The sequence below is a fragment of the Falco biarmicus genome, chromosome 1 (genome assembly GCF_023638135.1).
Source record: "Falco biarmicus isolate bFalBia1 chromosome 1, bFalBia1.pri, whole genome shotgun sequence".
Lineage (NCBI taxonomy): Eukaryota > Metazoa > Chordata > Aves > Falconiformes > Falconidae > Falco > Falco biarmicus.
In genome coordinates this window covers 48,930,980-48,954,596 of record NC_079288.1, presented here as the reverse complement: position 1 = coordinate 48,954,596, position 23,617 = coordinate 48,930,980, and the positions used below count along the sequence as shown (strand labels likewise).

The 23,617-nt window shown below is 39.7% G+C and overlaps 1 protein-coding gene across 3 annotated transcripts; it reads right to left on the bottom strand.

The window, feature by feature from the left end:
• Nucleotides 1-1,526: 1,526 nt before the first annotated feature.
• Nucleotides 1,527-22,805, bottom strand: MAP9 (microtubule associated protein 9). Of its 3 annotated transcripts, XR_008819443.1 has the most exons (12): nt 22,621-22,805; nt 21,614-21,710; nt 19,924-20,340; nt 15,259-15,512; nt 14,372-14,427; nt 13,676-13,841; nt 12,538-12,627; nt 11,706-11,867; nt 11,085-11,230; nt 10,235-10,367; nt 4,738-5,548; nt 1,527-3,974 (listed from the first exon to the last, which is right to left on the bottom strand). XR_008819443.1 is itself a non-coding variant. In XM_056324733.1 (11 exons), exons 1-11 carry the CDS (start codon nt 22,663-22,665, stop codon nt 5,426-5,428), a joined length of 1,689 nt encoding a protein of 562 aa, XP_056180708.1. In that variant the 5' UTR covers nt 22,666-22,805; the 3' UTR covers nt 1,527-5,425. The 3 variants fall into 3 exon arrangements, 2 of the variants coding, with proteins under 2 accessions (XP_056180708.1, XP_056180722.1); XM_056324733.1 differs by having other exon boundaries at nt 1,527-5,548; XM_056324747.1 differs by having other exon boundaries at nt 1,527-5,548; nt 20,101-20,340.
• Nucleotides 22,806-23,617: the final 812 nt, after the last annotated feature.

Here is a 23,617-nt window from a genome sequence, read left to right as displayed (position 1 = left end):
ATGAACCTGAATTCAATCCCGTAAGGAGTAAGCACGATAAATAGCAGAACCACACCCTTGGCCTTCAGGAGAGAAGATAACAGCTTGTTCAGGGATCTGTTTGGGTGGATCTCACAGAAGACTGCTCTGGAGGCAGAGGGACCCAGGGGAGCTGGTTGACCTTCAAGAACATCCCTGTCAGAGCACAGGAACTGCCCGTTCTGACGTGTGGGTGTTGAGCAAGTGGGGCGCTCCTGCCTGCTGTCACACCGTAGGCAAGCACAGCGCTGGTGGAGAGTACTGGCCACCCAGGAGCAGCACAGGGACATCACCTGAGCGAACATGGAAGGATTTAGCAGAGCCAAAGCTCGGTAGGAGTCAAAGCTCATACGGGATTTGAGGGGGAAGAAGAGGGGCTGCGTAAGTACAGTGAGAGTGAAAGAAAAAGGCGGTCCTGCTGCTTGGGGGGTCAGAGGACTTAGTGACACAGCGCATGGAAAGGGCAAAGGTACGTAATGCCTTTTTTGTGGGGGATGCCCCCCCCCCCCCTTTTTTTTTTCTTTTAAACTGGTGGTCAATCCTCAGCCACTGAAGCACTGAAGAGGAAGGCAGATGAGGGGAGCACTTCAGCTCAGTGGACGTGGCCAAGCCCATGAAGCCAAGCACGGTGTTTCTGAGGGAGCTGGAGAAGAAGGCTGATGGGAACCTTTAAGTTCAACAAAGACAAAGTCAGTCTAAGGCCAAATAACCCCATGCAACTGTACTGGCTGAGCCCCAACAAGCCAGAAAGCAGCTTTGCAGGAAAGGACCGAGGGGTACCAGGGGACAAGAAGCAGAAAATGTCAGCCACGGGCTCTTAAAGCAAAGAATGGCAGTGCCATTGTGGTTACATTAGCAAGAGTATATTCAGCAGGTTGATGGAAGCAATTGTTTTCTCCTCTATTTGGCACGTGTGAGGCTGCATCTTGAGGACGATGTCCAGTTTTGGGCTCCCCAGTGCAAGAAAGGTAAGGACATACTGGAGCAAGTCCAGTTCCTGACTTGCAGCCAAGGCTGCCACCAGCATTCAACACACAACTGGGTGAAACAGCAGCCCACGAAAAACAGAACAGGTAAGAAGATCTAGCCTTTTGTGAATATGAAAGAAAAAGAAGGTATGATTGAGAACAGCGTACAATCTTTCTTACCCAGAATGACAGAACGGGAACAGAAAATCAATCAACCTGCCCCTTTAGCGTAGTAATGGAACAACACAATGCCTGAATGAAATAATCTGGAAAAAAATGAGATACTGATCAACTTGGAAACCCCTGCATTCCTTAAGTACTTGCTTGCACTGTTGTGGCAGCAAGCAAAGTGAGTGTCAGTGACCTTGAGGAAATTGCTGTAGTGCCAAAAGCTCCTACTTCAGTGGGATACAGCTCCCTGTATATTTTTTGTTATATTAACGATGAAAGAGTAGCTTGTGCTTAAGGACACTGCCTAGTTCATTTACATGCATTTAAGCTTGAAGTAAAGATCCTAGGATCTGATGAAAACATCGAGGACATCATACCAAAATATACTTTATTTTACAAAATATTTTCCCTCTGTCATCAATAAACATATTAACAGGATTTATACAGATAAATGCACATTTTTATGAATTCATGTACTTATTCATATTTCTTAGCTCTGTTTTGTCTATGAAGTTTGCACTACACTGTAACATTTGAGTTTTTACAACGTAAAATTAGACAAAGCTCCCAAAATGTTGTTACAAAAGTTACACAGCTGTACTGTTTTTCCCTGTCTGCAGATTTTCAAGCACCTTTTTCTAATTGAAAAGTTGTGAATTTATGTGAGTGCTGGGTATATCACTTTTCTGGAAAATGTCACCAACCTCTTCCCACTGCTGTCAAAAATCTTCTGTCTAATAATCTAAAGCCTTAAAGCCAGTAAGGATGCAGCACTCAGTTCAGGCACAGGCACACAACAAACCCTTTTCTAGCTCTGCCACTACCTCTAGCATAACTTTTCATCTGCATCCCTCAACTACAGGCCTGTCAGCACGGGGATCTTACTTGCTTTGGCTGGACACTGCAAAAATAAAAAGATCCAGACTATTTCCTTCTCACAGGCTGCAGGATTTGCCTCAGACTCTCCTGTTCTGATCATGACAGCCATGCAGTAAATTCTGCTCTCTGATACACATTAAATCTTTCCATGATATTATAGCTATAGTTTCTTAACACAGTAAACATGAATTCAAGGCTCCAAGTACTAGAAGCCTGGAGGACCAATGATGGAGGACTGTATTCCCACTCCAGCCTAAATGCCTGAATTAAATCAATATATTTTCCACAAAACATGAGTGACTCAATTTTGAGTTGGCAGTTCTGTTGCATTCTGCCTGTGCTGTAATTCTGCTGCCTCTCCTGTTGGTTTCTGTAATTTTATCCTAGCTCTTCGGTTGCCCACTGAAGCTTCTCTAGCTGGGTATCTTCTCAACTTCCTGAAAATTTCTGTCAACGGTGGATTCTTTCTCACTGGATGCCAATACTGTCGTTGCGGTACCACTGCTGCTGGAAAAAATGCCTGACCTGCCATGAGGTTAAGAGCCAGAGTTTATGAAAGCCCCGTATTCACTTGTCTGTGACATCTCTGCTACAGCCTGGCTTAAGTCAGAGAAAAATCTGGATTTGCTGGATCTCTGCAAAAAACCCTGATGTACAGGATTCCCTAAAGGGGCACTTCTGTGGTAATGCCATGCACTGCAGCGCTGCAGGGCAGCAAGCTCAGCACGGGTAGTACCATGAAGAGAGCCTACAAGAAAACCCACGAGTGACCTAGGGACAGAGCCAGACGCCAGGGGCTCGGAGCTGGCCGCAGGCCTCGGGGTGCTTCTGAGAGCCCCCTCCTGCCCTCTCCCCTTCCTGACCAATGTCTTCCTGCTCCCAAATGAAAAAAGATGAGCTGAGCATGAACCTATATGAACACTGCCCTACCCAGAAGTTTAGCATTTGAGAGATGACTCTTGGCATAAATCTGTGTCTCACAGACAGGGCAAAAAGGTTACTGTTGTCATTAAGGTCCCCTGGAAGGCATCAAGTGTGCATTACCTGCAGGCTATACAATCACAGGATGGGTGTCCCTGGCTTCTCTACAAACTCTTCAGTGGGACAAAAACTGTTCCAGCCACATTTCTGGGTGAGCAGCCCAGGGACAGAAGGCTAGAAACAAGTCAAAAGAATAAAAGCCAGGTCCAGTACAATTGCCTTTTGAGGAAGAAACAGAACTTAAAGAAAGGGGCAGGACCAGACGAGGCCTGCTCAAACATGGCAATACAAAACAGGGCTACCACGAACAAAGTGCACAAAAGGCAACTGAAGTTGAGATTTGCAATGTAAAATACCAGGCAATACATGTAAACCTCATTCTGCACTATAAATACTTCATAATCTAGAAGCTGTGTCAAATCCACAACCATTCCTCACAACGGATCAAATCTGATCTGTCAGATGATCTGGCTGTACACGTAGTCCAGCACAACTACTAGTGAAACCTCACCTTTATCCTCAAGGTTAGCAAGTACTTCTTGACACTGACAACAGACCATATGCAACAGAAATATTGTACATTTCACAAGCCTTCCTCTATACTTATTAATAGAAATTAGGTTAATGATGGTAACTACGACGCTACCTACTGTTCCAACAAATGTATCTTACCTTTTTGCTTTCTAGCACCTACTTCGGCCTGCCATAAACATTGTAAAAGGTCTAAATTAGGAATTCACTGAACTTGAGTTCTTACTAACAATAATGAACAGGCCCATATTCAACAATGAGACAGAACAGATATCCCTTCTGATTTCACCTTTACATACATGCCAGCAATAAATGTCATCTGTACAGCATTCTGGTAGTAGAAACAGGGCCAAATTAAATCCTCAGTAGCTCTCACTAAAACATGAAAAAACAAGCAAGAAACATCAGGAAACTAAAGAAATTCACCTGGTTGCTGGTCTTGTAACCTTGCTTTCTGAGGAGATGTCCCAGTGATACATGCAATGCAGAATTAATGACTTGCTTGGTGATTTACGAACAGGACTCGAGTGAAAAAGGCAAGTCTACTCAAAATGCTCCCCTTGACTTCCCAAGGAGGCTGTCAGTCCAAACAGAAGTAAGAACCTCATTTGAGGAAAATACATATAGAATTTAAAGATCTGGGGTTTTTTTGTTTGTTTGTTTTTCCTCTTCTTCTTTGGTGATGCTGTTTTTTTGAATACACACTTGAGGAACAGATTTGATTTGGAACGATTATTAAAATTCAGATAAGAAAATACAAACCTAAGTAACAGCTTGAGTTTAGACAGTAGGAAAAGCAAGAGATTTGAAGATCTCTAAAGACACGTAGTCTTGTCATTGTTTCCAAAACAGTGAGGCAAATAGCCATGAAAAAACAGAAGACATTTCAATAATTTACTCCAGCGACTAACTCACTGGCCATGATGAAGACAGGGAAGGGTTTACCTGATCATGTAAAAACAACCACAGAAGCCTTTAAGTTAAGTTCCAAAACAAAAAACTTTTCAGTGTCTAAGGCTGCCTCATAGGAGTACCACTGTTCCGCCCTTGCAGTTTCTAGGTAAGATTTTGTGGGAACTGCAAAACATGCCTCTAAAACCACTGTTTCCTGTAGGAAGCAAGAAATCTATGGAATGTATGTAAAGACCTGAAATAGAATTAACAGCTACAGCCTTACCTAGTCCTAGACCATTTTATCTTACAATGATTTCAGTTTAATTCTTTTGTACCATCACATAGCTGACTGTTTTTGGCCCCATGAAACCCTGTTTCTGTTTGATGTGTTTTTAATTTAAAAGCTATTTTTGTATTATGTAACTTAACATAATCTAAGAATTATATTATGCTCTCTGTAGCACGTATGAAAATGATGTCCCTCTACCATATTGCTTAACCTTTTGTCTTCTTTCTATCCCCAGAAGATAGCCAACAACTCCTTGCCCATCATCCCCGCACTCCCATCCATTACAAAGCATTTCTTCCAGACTTAACTCCCCAGCCATGTGGCCTTGTAACTTAAAAATAACCATTCTGCTACTTAGTGGGTGGAAAAAAAAAATCAGAGTTCAGCCTTACATACCCTGAATATGCACTTTCACCAGAAAGGAACAAAGTGACAGGATTTAATAGAAGGAAGTTAAATGTGGGATTACAAAAACTGGTACATTTTCTAAAGCAACGGAAAGGGACAACTGATCTATTTAAACTGCAGAGATCAAATAAACCAAACAGAAAGGATGCAACACCTATAATCTCACATATACATCTGTAATATATAAAAAACCACTGTAATGAGTCAGTGAAAATCAGCTGTTGAAATAATGACTAGCCATCGTCAGAAATTTGTAGATCATCTTTTCTCAGAGGCAACAGACTGCTCAGTAATTCCTTGAATATGTGACTTTGCCAGGTGGACTCCAGGGAGAAAGCACTTTGACCTCATGGACAGCCTGCAACTTCTTTTGCTTCTTCTCAAGCTGCTCCCTCATCTCTTTCTTTTCCTGGGAATAAAAACATGTGTCAAAAAAAAACCAAACAAAAAAAACCCATAAAAAATTAGCTCCACAAACAGCCAAGTTGAAGTCGTTGTCATAACTTTCCGTTTTACACAAAAAAGGTAACATACAATGGAGATTTGCCTTTTGGGACTTAGCCCATCCCTTTTAGGGATTCGGGTCACACACACTGCACCATGCAATGCAAGAGGCTGCACATTTGATGTCATTTACAATTAAAGTGACTGTATCGAGGTTGTGCCGGTTTTGTGCACTATCTAAACAGAAAGCCCAACAGACGGCCTAGTGTATTAGGGACTGTATTTGTCTTGCATATAATTAGTCTCATCTTAATTAAGTTTTTTCTTTAAGAGATATGTTGTTCTTATTACTCCAGACTACTGATGCATCTTTGAAACTTTCTGTACTTACTGAATTACACTTGCTATGTATTAGAACAAACTGGGAATTAAAAAAATTAATTATAAACAAGTATCTATTTAACTTATAAACACTGCAAGGTTCTGATAATATTTTCTATTGCTTCAAACAGCAATGGGTAATTAGGATGATGAAGGATAAGCAAGATACTTGCAATATTCTTTTTGTGCCCGATTAGTGATTTCCAAAAGACCTGTCATTCAAAAACTAATTTGCGATTATTTACAATTATTTTTGAATTTTTATATTGTTCTGTGCTATATAAAATAAATACTCTTTGCAAAGATCACTGCCATTTCACCACTGTGAGGGCCAGCATCTAAGGGTGCATCTGCATTACCAATTTAGTGCACTGGAGAGTTCTTTATAGGTGCAAATTTTCCTTGTATCATATTTTTACAAAAATTTAGTCATATTCTACAAATCATAGAATCTGAATTTGACATTCAAAGACACATGAGGGCAGATAATTAAAACCTCATTAAAAATAGGACTTACCATAGTATTATTGGCAATTATTTGAAAAATTGTGTGTTATAAAGAAATGTGCATATTTTATATTTATGAAGCACTCTTCACTGAATACATGTTGCATAACAGACATGTATGAAAAACCCAACCCAAAGATAAAGCATACAACCACCCAGGAAGGGAATGACAGTTGCTTTGGATTTTTTAATCATGTCTCAGTTTTGAATGTTTGGGTTTGAAGACCCAATTTTCATGAATGAATCACAGTGCCAAGCAAAGAGTCTTGAGTTAATTTAACTGGGTTTTAAAAGATTAAATTTGACATGAAGATTTACTGGCTTCATCCCTGTCTTCAACACACCCAAAGCTTTTTATGTTCTAGCCCTAACCACAGTTCACATTCTCACAAGACATAACTGATACAAATCTCCCCTAAAATAATAAATAAGATGTTATTTGCACTAACAGGAGAAGAGTAACAGAAACAGTGAAAGATTAAATCAATAACTGTAGCATGTCACACACTAGATCAACTTGATTATGTGGCTTAATTTCTCTGTGGAAGTTTCCTACTCAGCCTAGTAAGATGAACACATTTTTCACCTACCAAATTCTGGGAAGATCACATTCTTTAGCAGTAGGGCTGCCACATAATCGAATTCTAGATAGTACAGAAGTCTTACAACATTTAAGAGGAGTAACAATAACAGCCTTATTTCTAACACATTGCAATGCCAGGAGATTAAAATTCCAATATAGAAAGTATTTTCAGATAGATGTTATTAAACCACATGAAATGAATAACCCATGTCAGCTGTTTCTAACCCAGAAAAGCAACAAATCCACAAGACTTATGCAGTACATAATTTCCTGATGTTTTTAAACAGCTTTAGAATGCCAAAAATAGGTGTTAATCATGCTCAGCCACAAGGTAAAACTTCAAACTTCTTCTAGGGCCTTTAACAATAAATACTATGTTGATCTTCGAGAATATTTTGAGAGCAGCCTTACTTCTCAATAAGTCATATTACGTAATGTTTACCACATAAAATGGAGAACGTAACACATCTGGGATACTCACTTTTCTCTACAGAAAACAGGTTTCAAGATTACTGTTTCAAAAATAATGGAAACTAAACTGATCTGTTGCTATAAACTTTCTACATGATTCTTCTCCACATTCTACTCCTCAGAACAGGTGCATGCCAATAACACGTGCCAGACACTGGTATTATGTATATAAGCAAACGACCACTTATCAAGCAAAACATCTAGATTGGCTTGAAGAGTACCTGATGAGTAGCAAGAAGCAAATACTATGAAAGAATTAAAACAATTAGAAGCTTAAATTTCCTCAGCAATACAAAAGTATCTCAGCTCAAGATTATCCTTTTTATGTTAGTATTTTGCAAGTGTTAACATCCTTTCTCAGGGCATTTATTTTCATGCTTAAAAAGTAATCTTCTCTATGCATTTAAGATTATCTAACACTCACACAAGGACTTGTAGAAGAGTAAGTAAGTAACAGAATTTCCATTAACATAAAACCAGAATGCTTCCTGTATTTTAGAAGAAGTACAAAGAGTTTTTTATGTCTGTTTTACCCATGCATTATGGTCAACACCTGGTTTAGGAAAGCTGAGGATGAACTTACACATTTCTGTTGAATGTTAATGAAAACATATTAGAATAATTCCCACTATATTACTCTTATTACCCTTCAAACAAAAATTGTCTTATTTGAAATAATATACTTAAAAAGCTTTCACAATTCTGCCTACCTGTAGGCAGATATCATCTCAGTTGATAATACATTGACAACTTTATAGGCATTTCTCTCCTGCAGTTCACTGAAGGTGTGTATTTTCATTATTACTATACAAAGTGTGATAAAATTCTGACCAAACATGAGGAAAGAGCCACTGCCCAATGTGCTTTCTCAAATAAAGGTGTGTTAGCTGCAAAACCCAACCCAATTTCTGTAAGTAAAGATGTGAAGACTGGGCATGAGACACATCAGTCAACACTTGCACATAGACACTGAAAATGAAGTAATTCTGTAGGTACCTCTGCTAACCAATTCAGCACTCACTGCACCCTCCAACATCTGCTTATTTTTTGAACTGCTCCTCTCATGTAGGCACAGGTACATCCATTTAGATCTGGTCATTCCTCCAACCACTCAAATTTATATCAATAATCCCACTGAAGTAATGATGTCCAGAATTTATACACAATTTGAACAGAGGAGCCTGTGCTAGGCAGCATATTTTGTTCCCCAAAATATGGCATCATTTTTTTAACCTTCATACAGAGTCCAAGCCAGCAAGGAAGTCCAGTGTACAATGAAAGGTAACATTCACGCTTTGGTACAACTATGCTAACTGAGGACAGTCGCAATAAGAGGAGCATACTGGGACAGAGCATTACCTACTACTCAAAGCATAGTACTTCTTTCCTTAGGAACTAGGAATATTGAGTAAGCAAGAAATAATCTAAGATTGGATGTTTATCATTTGACAAAACTGGGCTGGAAATCACTTGATAAAGGGGACCAGAGAAAACACTTCCTACCAATGATTACAGAAATCAGAGGTATTCCAACAGGGGACCAGGTCAAAGATGATCTTAAAAGACTTAAACAAAAGACTAAAACGGTTGGAAAATGGAAGGGAAAATATGTAAGCTCCTGCTGTTTTTCACATAACTGCATATTTCTGAGTTAGCCAAGTAAAGGATGATTGTTCTTTTAAAATGCCCCATACCCACACATTTATTTGCCTGCCTCAGTTCTCACCTATGCCCAAACAGCCCCCCCCCCAAAAAAAAAAAAAAAAAAAAAATAGAAAGCCCACTCAAGACTCTGGAAAAGATTTTTAAAGCTATTGGCAGTACAAACCAATCCCTGTAAGGACCTTAAGCCAGCTGAGTTGTATGATTCCATTCTTATCAATGGCAACAGTGACTGTATATACAGGACACATGTCAGAAATCTCAAGGAAGAGACAACACAAGAAACATTCTCAAACTAAGAAAACATTGAAAGTCAGGATGATGAACGACGGTATCATTCACAGGGTGAGGACAAAAAACTGCAGATTTTTCTTTAACTAGTAAGTCAAACATATTTCAGAAAAGAATATATATGCTAAGAATATTAGTGCTCTCTCCCTTCTAGTTTGTCTTTCAGTTGCAAGGGAAAAAAAACACCACACCCTGCTTTGCTGCTGGGACTAGAATACTAGATTAGTTTACTGTTTAACAACTGTGACTAAAGTACACTGTTGTAGGAAAAATATAAGTGGGAGCATCAGAGTTCCACCCTTTCTAGTAAATGAAAATAATCTCAAACCTCATTACAAGTTCTTTTATCGGTTTTAAGGTGTACAAGTCTCTACTTTGAATGCTTCCTTGAATGGATCTGTGCTTACTGTGGCAGGTGGATGCCGCTTGACTTTTCAGGTTTTGTGCTGTGGTGAGTTGACCGTTCAGATACAGTTGCTCCTGACACGGAATGTCAAAACATGAAGACTAACTATGAAATCAAAACTCTATGACATGCAGGTAGGGAGAATATATTTGCCATGTATGCGAAATAACAAACCCACCACATGTTATCATTTTAGTCAAGAATTTTGGAGATTAGCTAAGGAATGCTGCCATCATCTGGCCTCTCTCATTACAGCATGAAAAATCACGAGTATTACAATACAGAAGTGTTCACACTCATTACTGCGTTAATCTTTTGGGTTTTGACAAAAAGAAAAAAAAAGTAAATACCAGCCATCGTTCATATTCCTCCATAGCCTTTTTATTCTTTTCTTCCTTCTTTGCTTGTTGTATTTCTTGCTTTCTTCTCTCTAGGATTTCTTTTACTTTCTTCTGTTTAATATATTCTTCCTTTTTTTCTTTCCTGTAGAGTGAGAGGGAAGAACAGGAGATCATCATGTAACAGACTAAATGCTGCATCCATGACTGAGTAACAAAACTGAGTCAAAAGAGATTTTTATGCATTTAATAAAATATTGAAAAGATATTTTTAAAATCTTCAAAGTCCATCTTCATATATTATATCACCAAGGTATAAATGAACCTGCTATTCTATATACTATGGCATCACCTTTTCTGTACTACCTTCTCCCTTATTTGGTATCATATAAAAAAATAGATTCAAAACTGCTGTGGGTAATAGTTAATCGCACATGGTCTGTGAAAAACTCCTGGCTTGTAAAACTTATAAAGAATTTCTCCAGCAAACACATGTAGTTGGCTTCTGAATACATCTACATTCATACACTGTGTTCCACAAAATGTTAAGATAAAGATTTACCTTCCTTCCTATGGCTTAGTAATGAAGCAGAAGATTAATCACATTAAGACATTACACTACTCAATGAATCTTCCTTCTCAGTTGCAGTATCTCCACCTGGCTTAGTCAGTAGCCTTTTGGGGAATCACTAAACTGAAAGAAGCGGTACAGCTTCCTCATTGTTATACTTGTTCTCCACTGAGACTGAAGACTCTGATCCCAAGCATGCCACTGTCTCCCAATTAAAAGCACATCAAGCACCCACAGAAGACCTCTTGCATTTGGGAAACTACAGTATTCCAAACCCCAGTGGAGTAGTACCATTTTTCAACTGCTGACACGCTGTCTCTCCTCTTCTCTGCAACCAGCTCCTCCTCTTTCTTCTTCTTGATTCTTTCAGACTGTTCTTCCTTTCTTCTTTGCTCTCTTAAATATTCCACTTTTCTTTCCTTCCATTTTTCGAATGCCTAAGGAAAACCACAGAATCATTAGAAAACTTACCCCTCACCTTTCTGTCAATACTCCACTTGCTTATTGTGGAGTATACAAAAATTATTGTATTATTATTTTCTGTAAGCTCTACACATTCCAATTTTTGATTATTTACTTGTAGTATTGCTCAAAAGTAGGTACCACTACACCTAAAAAAAAAAAGAATTATTTTTCCCAGTAAGTAATAGTTCATTGACAATGTATTTATACTGAGTTTATTTTACAGTTAATAGAATCCAAACATGGAGCAATGCCTGTTTGTGTGCAAATGCAAACATGACATACTCCCAACAGAACAGAATCTAATCTAAGCTTTCTTCAAAAATTAACCACGTTTAGATTTTAGCATCTTGTTTGTTTCCATCTCTTGCTGAATTAATCAAAATTATTCTCAACAATCTCCTGAACCATACCTGATCCACACACATTTATGTACATATTTTACATCACCTTCTGTGCTTCCTCTGTTTTCTCCTTTTTCTGTTCTGCTGCTTTCTTTGTCTGAAGTTCCTCAAGCTTCTTTTTTTCACTTAACATTTTTGCTTCTATTCTTTTCTTTTTTTTCCAGGCTTCAAAAGATGCAATCGCTTCCTCTCTTTTATCAGCTTCTTTCTGGATTGAAAATGAAAGTTACATTTAAATACACTTAAATATAAAACTACAATTGAAATAGTATGTTATAAACTCACCATCAAATGTAGGATTAGATGGAGCAATAAAGAAATGGGAATTTATTTGCAGACAACATTCCAATATTCAAAAGTAAATTTGATCTATAGAAAGTGGTTTTCTTCTGTGCTCATTTTTAATTTAACTTAGTCGAATAAGACAAACTACTCTTGCAAAATATATGTAGAGGAATACAAAACACATGTTAAATGCTCAGAAGTGAAATGTTAAATACTTAAAAGCCAAATCTAAGGATTGTGTATGGTACTATTCAAAATACAATCCTCAGTAGGTAAGCACCTGAGACAGGGAGCAAACTCATTTTCTAACACCCGAAGGGTTAAGCATCCCAAGCTGTTTATAAACAAACCTGAAAATTAATTTAAGAAGCACACTTTTAGCATTCCTAACGTAAATGTGTAGGGAAGCATCAGCCATACACCCCTTAGAGCAACCATAACAAGTGGGACATGCCATTTACTGCTTCAACCCACCTCCCACTATTTGGGGAAAACCAGGTGCCTTAGAAGGGTGATGTAATTAGGCAGAAAGCATAGGTAAGCATACTTCAAAGAAGTATAGTTTGTCTTTTCAAACAAGAATGTAAACAAACCTTTTCAGTATTGTTCCTCAGATTTTCAGCTTTCTTCTTTTCAAGTCTCTTTAATTCCAGTAGAAAGGCCTTTTTCTTTTCCAACCAATTCTGTAAGAATCATTAAAAGTTTTATACTTTTAGTCTTTTTAAGGTACATCTATAAAAGTTCTGTTAAAACAACTAAGTATTATTGGAGCAGCACCAATATAATGACCACCAAAATTACTCTTAATTCCTCCATGTGCTACTTACCCCTGATCAAAGAAGTCTAAGGTTCTAAAATCATAGCTAGAAAATATGAAAAAGCTTAACAATCTTTCTTTAAAAAAATATTAAAAAACCACCACAAAAATCTAAGCATTAAAAGAATTAAGAAGTTTATTACTTTTATTTATTTATTGTCTTTCTTGCAAATACCTAATACCTGTAATTAAAAAGAATAAAATCCAACTGGGAAGAGTGAGACTTCAGGCATCCATAAAGTGTTAGGAGCCATTTGCAGAATTGAGCTTAAATTTTCAGGGTTTAACTATGTAATTGGTATGCTGCTTAGAGATACAAGTGTCCTAAATGAATCTTATTTTACCTTTAAAAATTATGAAGACAATATAAATATGGACTTGAGGTTCTAAATTTTGTTCTAGAACCATAACAAGCATGAAACTCACATACCAATATGAACAGCACCTGTTAATAGTAAGTTTTTCTCACACAGACGAGTAGCAAAAATCTGTTTGAATCCACAAACTGATCATTATGAATTTCTACACAGAATCCACATTCTGGAGAGAACATGAGATGACTTCTCACTTTTCCTGAACGTCAACTGAATAGAACGTATCAGGAAAAGAAACTTTAAACTATGGCCTTACTTATGTTAAGGCAGAAGCAGAAATAAAGAAATACACATGCCTGGAAACAGTATGACACTATGAATTATGAACCACAGTATGTCCCTCTCACCTACCTTTTTAGCCTGTAATTTGATGACAAGGCACAGCGAACAGAATGAAAGGATTATTACACATGTAAGCATATGCAAGGAATATACTCAGAAATACTGATTTCAAGAAAATAAAAGATGTTGACTCCCATAACAGGACTTTTATATGCATAGGTTTTTTTGTTGGTTCTTTTGTTTGTTGTTAAGCTCTACCTGGAAAACAGCTGCTCGTAAACTATCTCCTTTGTCAAATTCTGTATTGTTCTTCTGCACACTTTTATCTTCCAACACCTTTAACGTTCCGAGATAATGAGATGAAACAGGTGCAGCTGATGGAACAGCTTTCACCTTTTTCTTTAAGGGCACTGGAGAGAGAGACCTATAAAAGTACCAAGACACAAACATATGAATGATCATTCCACTTGTTTTAGCTGATACCATGTACTGTTCCTTTTATTTCAGCGTATACCAAAAGTTACTGTGATTCTGGTTTTATATGCGCCTGCCTGGGGAAAGGAGGAAGAAGCCCATTTTCCTCTGAGGGCTTTATTATTGCCAAAACAAGCCACTACACAACATACCCAGCCCAAGAAGGTTTAGAAATTTCTTACAACTTTCATCTACAAAACAACTTAAAACCTCTAAATACATCAAGGACCTGGATTCATCGGTGGATCCAGTAGCACAAACTCATCATAGACACTGCAAAAAGACTTGGAGTCTGATCTGATATAACCCTGAGCAAGGGTTACAATAACATGCCACATCTACTGAACTGTTTTCCACAGATGGTCAGAGGTTGTCAACAGTGAAGACAATGCTGACAGAAAACAAGAGTGAAGCAGCACTGTCAGGGTGCTTACATGCATTTTACACTGCAGACTGTGATACACAGCATCTTTCTCTTACCTGTCAGATAAAGCTTTCTGGTTTTGTAGAACTCCTTCCTTCGTTTCACTTAGTTTCTAAGAAACACAGAGGAAAAGTAGAATTATAAGAGTCTCTCAAGCAACAGAACTGGATCAGGATGAAACAGGCTTTTACAAGCTAACAAGGATGTTGGGAGTTGGACTCAATGGTCCTTATGGGTCCCTTCCAACTCAAAGCGTTCTATGACTCTATGTTAGAAAATACGCCTGAAAGCCACTCCAATAGAGAAGGGGTACAGGACAGGGTAAGAAAGTAAAAACCCAAACCGACAAACCAAACCAACAAACTTTCAGAATGCCTCTATCTTTTTGGAACGGCAGCTAGAAATGTGTCTTTGTATTATGTGAAAATATAGTCTACGGTTTAGAAATACAAAGGAATAAAAAGAACCCAGCTCAGCAGTGGGTTTCCCTGTTGTTGTATCAATACTCTTTTAACTATTTTTAATATTTAGCTGTAACCATTACATATATCTACATCTTTTCTTTCTTATGATAAAGCATAAAATGCTTTGCATCTTATCCATTATTCAAGTCACACCATGGATTCCATCCTCTGCCAGCATACACTGCTCATTCCAATTCGGCTAACCTCACAACAGAGATTTGACATTTCCCCTTGGGTAAGGGTATTTCCTTAAAACTGGAAAATATAAATTTCAATACCTTTATCTGGTTTAAATGATTTGTGTAAAAGGTATTCCCTACATCTTCCTCAAAACTGTACAGAATTTCTAAGAGCCTCAACTGTAGAAGCCAGAGAACTGGCCGTTTTACAAACGGAGTTCTACGCATTTAAGGTACCAACAGTAACTACAAAACTTTTCACTGTGCTTCTAGGACACTAAAATTGCATATAAATAATACCTTGACAGAGTCCTTTGAAGTGTTCTTTGCCTCTCCATTCTCAGACTGATCATTCACTGATACCTCCTGTATTGTATCAGTTATTATTTGTCCTTCCACTATCTTCACCATTTCATCTGAACTGCCATCTGTTGACTTCTCCAATTTCTTTGTTTTCTTATATACTGTGGGTGTCATTACTTCCGTCACAGAAGGGGATTTTCTACTATTGTCCTCCAGTTTCAAGTCACTGGTGTTGATCTTCTGATCTTGATCTAACAGGAGAAAAAAAAAAAAAAAATCGAGATGAACAAGATTTTCATTGTTTTTTGAGTATTGTTATTTCTGTACTAAAACCATCTGTTTATGAAACATATTACTAAATTTGATATAACAGAATGTATTTTCTGTATACTTCCTTCTAAAGAACTATAGGCACTAATGACGAGAGTATTCACTTGTACTGTATTTAAACCTAAGACTGGAGTAGCAACTGAAGTTGTATCAAATGTTATGTGTGAGAGCATGACAAAGGCAAAACTTCCCATCTGCTTTACCACCCGAACATGATTCTAGTGCAGAAAGCAAAAGCAAAAGCCATTGCAGTCACAGCAAGAGTTCTTCTGACATCTAACAAACTACTAATGAAGCCTTTACAACAATTTGGGTAACAAAAACTACTTTAACTGTGTGGTATTTTTCAGGGGTGTGGGAAACACAAGGAAGTAATAGAAAGATTCTGCGGTGGGGATTTAAAGAAAACTTCACCTCAATTTAAATGTGTGCCTAAATTGTCATTTATTAAAACACTACGTTAACAAGTTTTTAAAAAAAATATCAGATCTGAACTGCCATTAATGCAGTATCTAAATTTGTAAAAGACACAAACTATACAAAGCCACGGTAAATTCCCAAATATAAAAGAAATAAAATTTGTGGATGAGAGATTAACTCCAAGTTACCTGAAGAAAGGAAAATCAGTGCTGGCAATCGAAAAAATTTAACCTAGACTTACAATGATGTTAAGTTCGAGGTGACAAGGAGAACTCTGAATTTATACAAACCATTTTCTATTCTCTGTTGATATGCAATCTTTCATATTTTACTTTACACTTACTAGACAGTACAACTGTGTATAAACTGTAGGCATCAGCAACTGTACATCTCTAAGTTGCAGCATGTAGTGCACAGGATACAGACGACAGCAGATTTACCATAAGCACTGCGTAGCATGAACTTCACGGAACTTTTGCCTCTGTTTGCAAAACACCTTCAAAATATAACCCCATGGTCAGCTGAGTACTGACACATAAAACCTGTAATTGTTATTGTAGTTTCTTTCTTGACAGTTCAAGCTATACAAGTTCAATCAGTCTGCTTGGAATTCCCGTATCTATGCACTTCAGCATTACATTTAAACAATCTTTTCCAATCCCTTTTTCCTCCACTTTTGTTGAAGACTCCATATGGTTGCTTCTGTGTCCTCCTTTGTCCTGACAACACCACCTGTATTATTCTCTTCCACTTACACTGTCCCTGCACTTAGAGAATCTTCCCATTCCAGTACACTGATGCTCACATCCTTTTCCCCATACAAACTCTCCTCAGACATTGTTTCATAAATGATGCTTAAAAACATCAAGCTATACCAAACAAGTTTTCTAATCTAAGGTATCAATAAAATATAAAAAAGAACTGAAACTGAACACAGATCTAAGCAGAACTTTTATTTACTACTCAGTACATTGCTCAAGTTTTCAACTTCTGTTCACCTTTCCATCCTAAATCCTTCAAGCCAAGTACTACCTTTTATCTCATTAGGCTGCAGCGTATAGACATTACATAGGCCATACAGACAGCATTCTTCTTGCTGCATCTGACAGTCTATGTTACTACCATCCTGCACACAGCAAATTACACCCCAGCATGATTCTCTTAGCAAATTAAAAAAAGTGTCTAACAGCACATTCCAGTGTTTTTCAACCTGGGGTCCATGGATTTTTCCTAACCAGTCTGAAAAAGGGGACTCAGAAAGGTACATCCAATGGATACTGCTGAGAAGCCCATAGATTTGGTACATCTCAAGGGGTCTGCACATCCCCCAAGGCCTGTTAAGAGATTCACAAATCCAAAAAGATAGAAAAGCACTACTCAGTTTGTATTAAACCTTGTGGGGGAAATTGCAGGAAGAAGCAAAAGGTTTACCCTAGTTATATTGACTGTAAAAGAGGAAATCAAAGTTATTTGTCTCAAAGATGCTTAGACAATGATCTTACAATGATCATGCACTTGACATAAGTCTAAGTACAAAATCTAAATTCTCAAACTTTAACCTGTTCCTCTGCATTCCTGAGATGCCTCTAGGCCAAAAGTCTCAATACCTGGGGATGATACTGTACTTGGACATAACTGCAAGAAGAAGGCTGGGCCATTCTCAAAACTGAACAGGAGACACAAGACATGAGAAAGATACTGAGAGCAGAAAAGAAATTAAGAATGCCACCAACTTTAAGAAGCCTTGTACTAGACCATTAGATATTACTAAGATATAAATGGTAACGTTTTATTATAGTTTCGGTTACATCTAGTTAAAAGATATTTTAGTCTGGAACAGTATTTTGTCAAGATAGATTCAACCAACTATTTGCAGTTAAATGATCCATTTAAATAATAGCACGGCTTTCTTAACACAGTGAGGCCCTACACAAAAAGCTATGTAAAGAGTTACAGCCACTTTTTCAGAGTTTAATGAAAGTTTTAAAAGCTTCTAACTATCTCTACATACACAACCTATGAACTTTTTTTCCTCATTTATCATCATCTCTGTATATATTGAAACTACACTCAAGGGCTTATTTGCAATCAGAGAGACAGACGAGTTTTCATAAATGTAGAATACAGCATATATCTTACACAGCACTGTTGTAGGAAAACCTTTTTGCTATTCTGCTTGTCCAGGTACCTACTAGCAAAGACATGAAAGGAAGACTGCTTCTTTGCAGGGTGCAGAACAGAACAACCCTGGGTCAGAGGAGACATCATGAGAAACGCAGTCGAAAGCGAGGGCTTTCAGTGTATTTCTAGCTTCTTCAGTGATGTCTCTGTTCCCCCGCTAAGGCAGTCACTGGACAGCAGAACTGCCATGCAAACATTTTTTAAGAGATTTCTATTCTCTGGCTCTTCACCTTTCTCCGGTTTAGCAATCGTATCTTCTTCACGTTTTCTCCTCCTGCCCTGCCACCAACCAGATCAAGCCACATCAATGGCTTTCTACCTGCTTTTTTCTTTAGGTATGCTGACCCACATTTCTGTACATTGCCATGGAAGCATTTCTTATTCAGTCCTAGTTCATGCAGATCTACTGCAGGAAATGGGAGAATCACGTTGATCCTGCACACTCAGCTGCATAAAGTTTGATTATAAAACCAGTATGAGTTTGAGAGAGCTAAGAGGTCACAACAATATTCCTGCAAGTGCACCAACAGTTTCTCCATGCAGTAAATCACAAGAAAAAAAAAAAAAAAATCAAAGGAGCAGAAAAAGCTGATTAATCTCTGGACAGTCATTTCCTCTGTTAGACAGAGATCTATTTATCTAAATAAAAAAATTTACAGTGGTTAACTACTGAAGACAACAGGGTAGTATCACTGTACTACTTAGATTCACATGAAGAAAAGGAGTACTTCAACTTTTTTCTGCCAGTCTAAAACAACACTGGCATACTTGCCAGAAAAGAGGCATCTGCAGTGCCTAGCTGCACATTCAAATATTCAGCACTTTTGTGCCATCATGTGGAAAGAAAAAAAAAAGGAGCTTATATCACTAACCATGTTCTACCAATTTCAAAGTTGTATTCTTCCACCACAGGTAACGACCAGCCATAAATTTCTCTCAGGACAAACTCTTCTCATATTAGGAAGCAGATAAAAAATATGAAGTCTTTTTAAAGTTGGAAAAGCACATACACTCAATTAGCAGAATTCCAAGTTCTGCTTTGCATATTGAAGATGAATTAGCTATTCTTATACTGAAACATTAAAGTTCCGGGCTTTTATGTGTTTGACTACACATCCAAAGTGATTCAGTATCTTCAAAGATATTTTTTTAAAAACCAAAATTTGAACTTTGTGATGATGAGAAGTCTACCATTTGTAAATGTTTTGGTTACAGCTCATTTTCTAACATTCTGTTACATTACCGCATCATATCTCAGCATCACGATTTCAACATAGTATTTGTGAACACTCTGGTCCAGCTTCACTGGTCACAGAGAAAGGCTGACTATTTAAGGCCCTTGCCATTAAGGGGTGCATGTATGCAGCAGACACTGTGTGAATATGGCTTTCTGTGCTGTGCACATGCAGCAGAGGGAACTCTGTAGCCCTCCTGCATGATCCATGGACATGCACTGATGGGGAGCTGGACTAGAAGTACCCCAACGGCTGTTTTTCATCTCCTGAAAGGAAAAAGCAAATAGGAACCGCCTGCTACTTGGCCCACACTGGTTCCGTTTACCCCAGGCAACTGGAGGTTATTAAAACACGTATTTTTAGAAGAATACCAAATAAATTCCCTGCAAGCCAAAGCAGCTGATACTTAACAAGGAAACAACCCAAATTACAACACTTTAAAATACTGTAATATGACTAAGCAAGTAGCAGCAACATTCAAATGCTTCCTTCTCACCTGATGCCAAAGCATTTCTTGGTTTGTGCACCTGTGGCTTTGGTATTGGTTTGTTTTCCTCTTGATTTCTTTTTTTCTGTAGTTCATGAATAGGCGAGTCATTACAGTGGTCACTTTCACTATTATCACACGGTACTTCAGCAGATGAACATTCTTCATCACTTTTTCTGTCATCACCTTTGTTTTGACTTCCCAAACATTCTTCTTCACCATCCTTTCCGTCATCCCGTATGTTTCCACTTTCTAAAAGCATTACTTGCTGAAGCTTCTTTTCATGAAAGGATAAAGTCAAGTCAGCAGCTTCGTTTTCCAAATCTGCTTTTTGTGAAGCATCATCATCAGAGAGAGGACTCTCAACAGCAACTGACTTCTTAGTGCTCTCAGCGCCTGAGTCACTTCCATTTTCTTCCCCAATACCTGAAAATAGCACATCATCAACTTCCATTTGAGACAAGTGGGAAAAAAAAGGGACACAGAAACTCTGTCTTCTATAGTTTAGAAGTATTTTTCATATAACACTCTCCTGACTTAAGTCTCTGAGCATTTATCTTTCTGTACCTCTGATCGTTGCAAAACAACGGAACCGAGTTCTTATTCTACTTCCTTTCCTGTCATGTCTCTCCATGGACCCAATCTGAAGAAAATACTTCTAATATTCACTGGTTAATTCTTACCTGTCATGCAATTTAAAACCCTTCTAAAAAAACTATGTCTCCAGTGCCATAAGAAGTGGAAGCAAGTCAACAACAACAAAGCTAAGCATGTTTGGTTACTAAAACCCATCCTTTCTATTCTCTTCACTTCTGTCACATCTGAGATCTACTAGAAGACACTCAAAGGTGGTATCTGCTCCAAAGCAAAGGTTCGCCTGTTTAACAAAAATATTTTAATCTTCCTGTAGCCTATTTCCAACTGACTTAATTTCAGAGTTGAAATGCTTGAGGAAGATGACAAATGAATGTTGTGATAGTTGGGTAATATATTTAATGCAGGAGGAGCTTTTTTCTAAATCTTATCAGCAAAGGAAAATTAAAGCATCCCACAAACTTCTAAAAGATGTTTCAGATATGAATAAAAACAAGACACTGAGGAAGTCCTTTTAAAAATACATGATGATATTTAAGATTCCTATTTCCCTTAACATGCAGCACCATATCAGAAGAGCCATGTGGCCAATCTTGTTAGACTAAACATAAACATTACCAAATATCAAATGCATCCTGGCCCAAGAAAAACATCCAGATCAAATCTGTTCCTGGTTTGTATTTTGCATATGCTGCCAAGCAGGCATGTGCTGCAGTGTCCTGCAGCCCTTACTTGCTGGCCGTTCAGACTGGGAAAACAGCAAGACAACAACAAAGCTTCCTCTTCTCCGCCAGTGTCCACTTCCATTGACAGTACTGTGCTCTGCTGTCTCATCCAGATGTAAACAATATGGCTAAGGAGTAAAAACAGGCACCACAAATGTAGGAAACAGCAGAGACTGCATCTGCTTTAGCAGGTTGGCACCACCCCTTATTTCACAGGGAATTCTGCTCCTAACGTGGAAGAGGAGGACTAAGTGATTTCAAAGGTGTGAAATATGAAATCTTGGAACATTAAATCATATTGACTCCCAAAGATTTTGTGTGATCTAGTAATGAGTTAAGAAAGGAAAGAACACGAGGAAAAGTATTTAATTCTGTCTTACTGTTTAACATGCCATCTTCGTCACTCTCAAAGTCATCTGAGTATTCAGCTGCTTGCTCTCTTGCTGCATGAGCAGAAATTGCTTCTCGTCGCTCAGCCTGAAATGGTTTCGCAAATAACTTTTACACAGAAGGGAAGATTCACTTCAGCAAGTTCGTGACTAATTCCCCCCTCCAACACGTAAGTAAACCTGAGCAACAGATTAACCCATTTATTTGAAAATTATGGTGAAGGGTAAGTAAAATAGAGCATTTCACTCTACCATCGTACCCCCATTTCTTCTGTGTTAAGAAAACCACCCTCCATGTATTAATTTATATTTCTTCTTCAGAAGAAACGTATCTTGCAGCTCCCTTTTCCATTGTTGGCAATAAGGACACTGGATCATCCTGTGCCACTTTTTGCCACTTTGGTATGTTTTGATGGGCAGGAGTGCAGGGCGCGGGTCTGCCCTGCCATGGTGCGTGGCAGAGGGGGCGAGCCGGGCCGGGCCGGGCCTCCTGCACGACAAGAACCCCACGCAGGTGGCAGGTCCAAAACCAAGGAGGAACTTCAAATCAGCCAGTGCAGGTCTTACGGACACTGCTGCAGGCCGCCACAGACACACCACGCTTACACGGGTTCACAAAGCAACTGGCTTTAGTGACAAGATTAAAATTACGTGAATAAATGCAGCACTATCTCCGGACTCGGGGCCCTGAGCCGCACACCGCCGACGGCTGCAGGGCGGCTTGTTGCAGACGGGCGTTACGCTCCCCCCGCGGCCCTGCTGCCGGCCTGGGGGCGGCCGGTCCTTCAGCCGGAGCCGCCCTCACAGGCCGCTCGGGCCCCGGGAAGCCCGGCCTGCCTCTGGTAGCGCCACTGCCGCCCAGCTCTCCACGGGGGCGGCTCCTAGCCCAGCGCGGCGGGTGCCCGCGGCCCCGTTTCCATTGCGACAGCACGTCGGCTGTTTGCGCCGTTGGCCGTAACAGCGAATGCCGCTGCTCCCGCCCGCGGCCGGCCGCTCACCTGCAGGGCGCTGCGCCGCCGCCGCCCGCCGCCTTCCCCCGACATGGCGGCTGCCTCCCGCTCCCGCCCGGCGGCCGGCCCTCCGCCCGTCCCGGGAGCCGCGGCACCCCGCTGCCCGTCGCCTGGCAACGCGGCCCCGCAGGCCTGACCGGATGAAGGGCGGGCGTTGGCGGCCCGCGAGGGGCAGGCGGGGCGGCTCCGCCTTCGGGCCGCGGCTGCGGGCGGGCGCTGCGCCCGCGAGGTGTGCGGCGTGAGCTGCCGCCTCCCGCCCCCGCCCCACGGCCGGCGGCCGCCCGCCCGCCATTCTCCTCACGGCGCGCACAGGCGTTGGGGTGCGGCAGGCGACAACTGAGGCCCTGCTGAGCCGCTATCTTACCGGGGCCCGAGCCAGGCTTCACCTGAGCTTTGCAGAAGCCACCTGAAGTCTTCAAGACATATTTATGCCCACATCCTGTATGTAACCCACCTATATATATCCCACAAGATACATGTGCACACACACACACACACAGAGGTATGCACTTGGGGCATGCCATGGCAGCAGAAGATGGGACTGACATAGGTTCTTCAACCCTGGGCTTAAAGTCGGCTAACTCCACAACTTCCCACATGGGATTTCAGTGCTGATGTAAACAATGCTTTTCACAAGGAACAAACTCATTTTAGTGCTTTCTGGAAGAACTAATAGCACCTGTGTGTTAATTTAAATGACATCTTAGAGATGAAGGAATGATATCGGCAGGGAAGTAAATCAGCCGGTGCTTGTGCCTCCTCATGCTCTGATTTTTATTTCCCAAAAAGGTGGTTGTTCAGTGTCCCCAGCTGACTAGACAGCTTGCCAAGCCATGCAGGTCCTTGCAGAGCTGGCTGTCCTAGAGGTCATCTGTCCACTGTAGGAGCAGCGATAGGCAACCAAACCCCAGGATGCTTCGGGAATACTGGTCTTGTACATTAAAGGAAAACTGGTGACTTCAGGACAATGTACAGATACAGATGT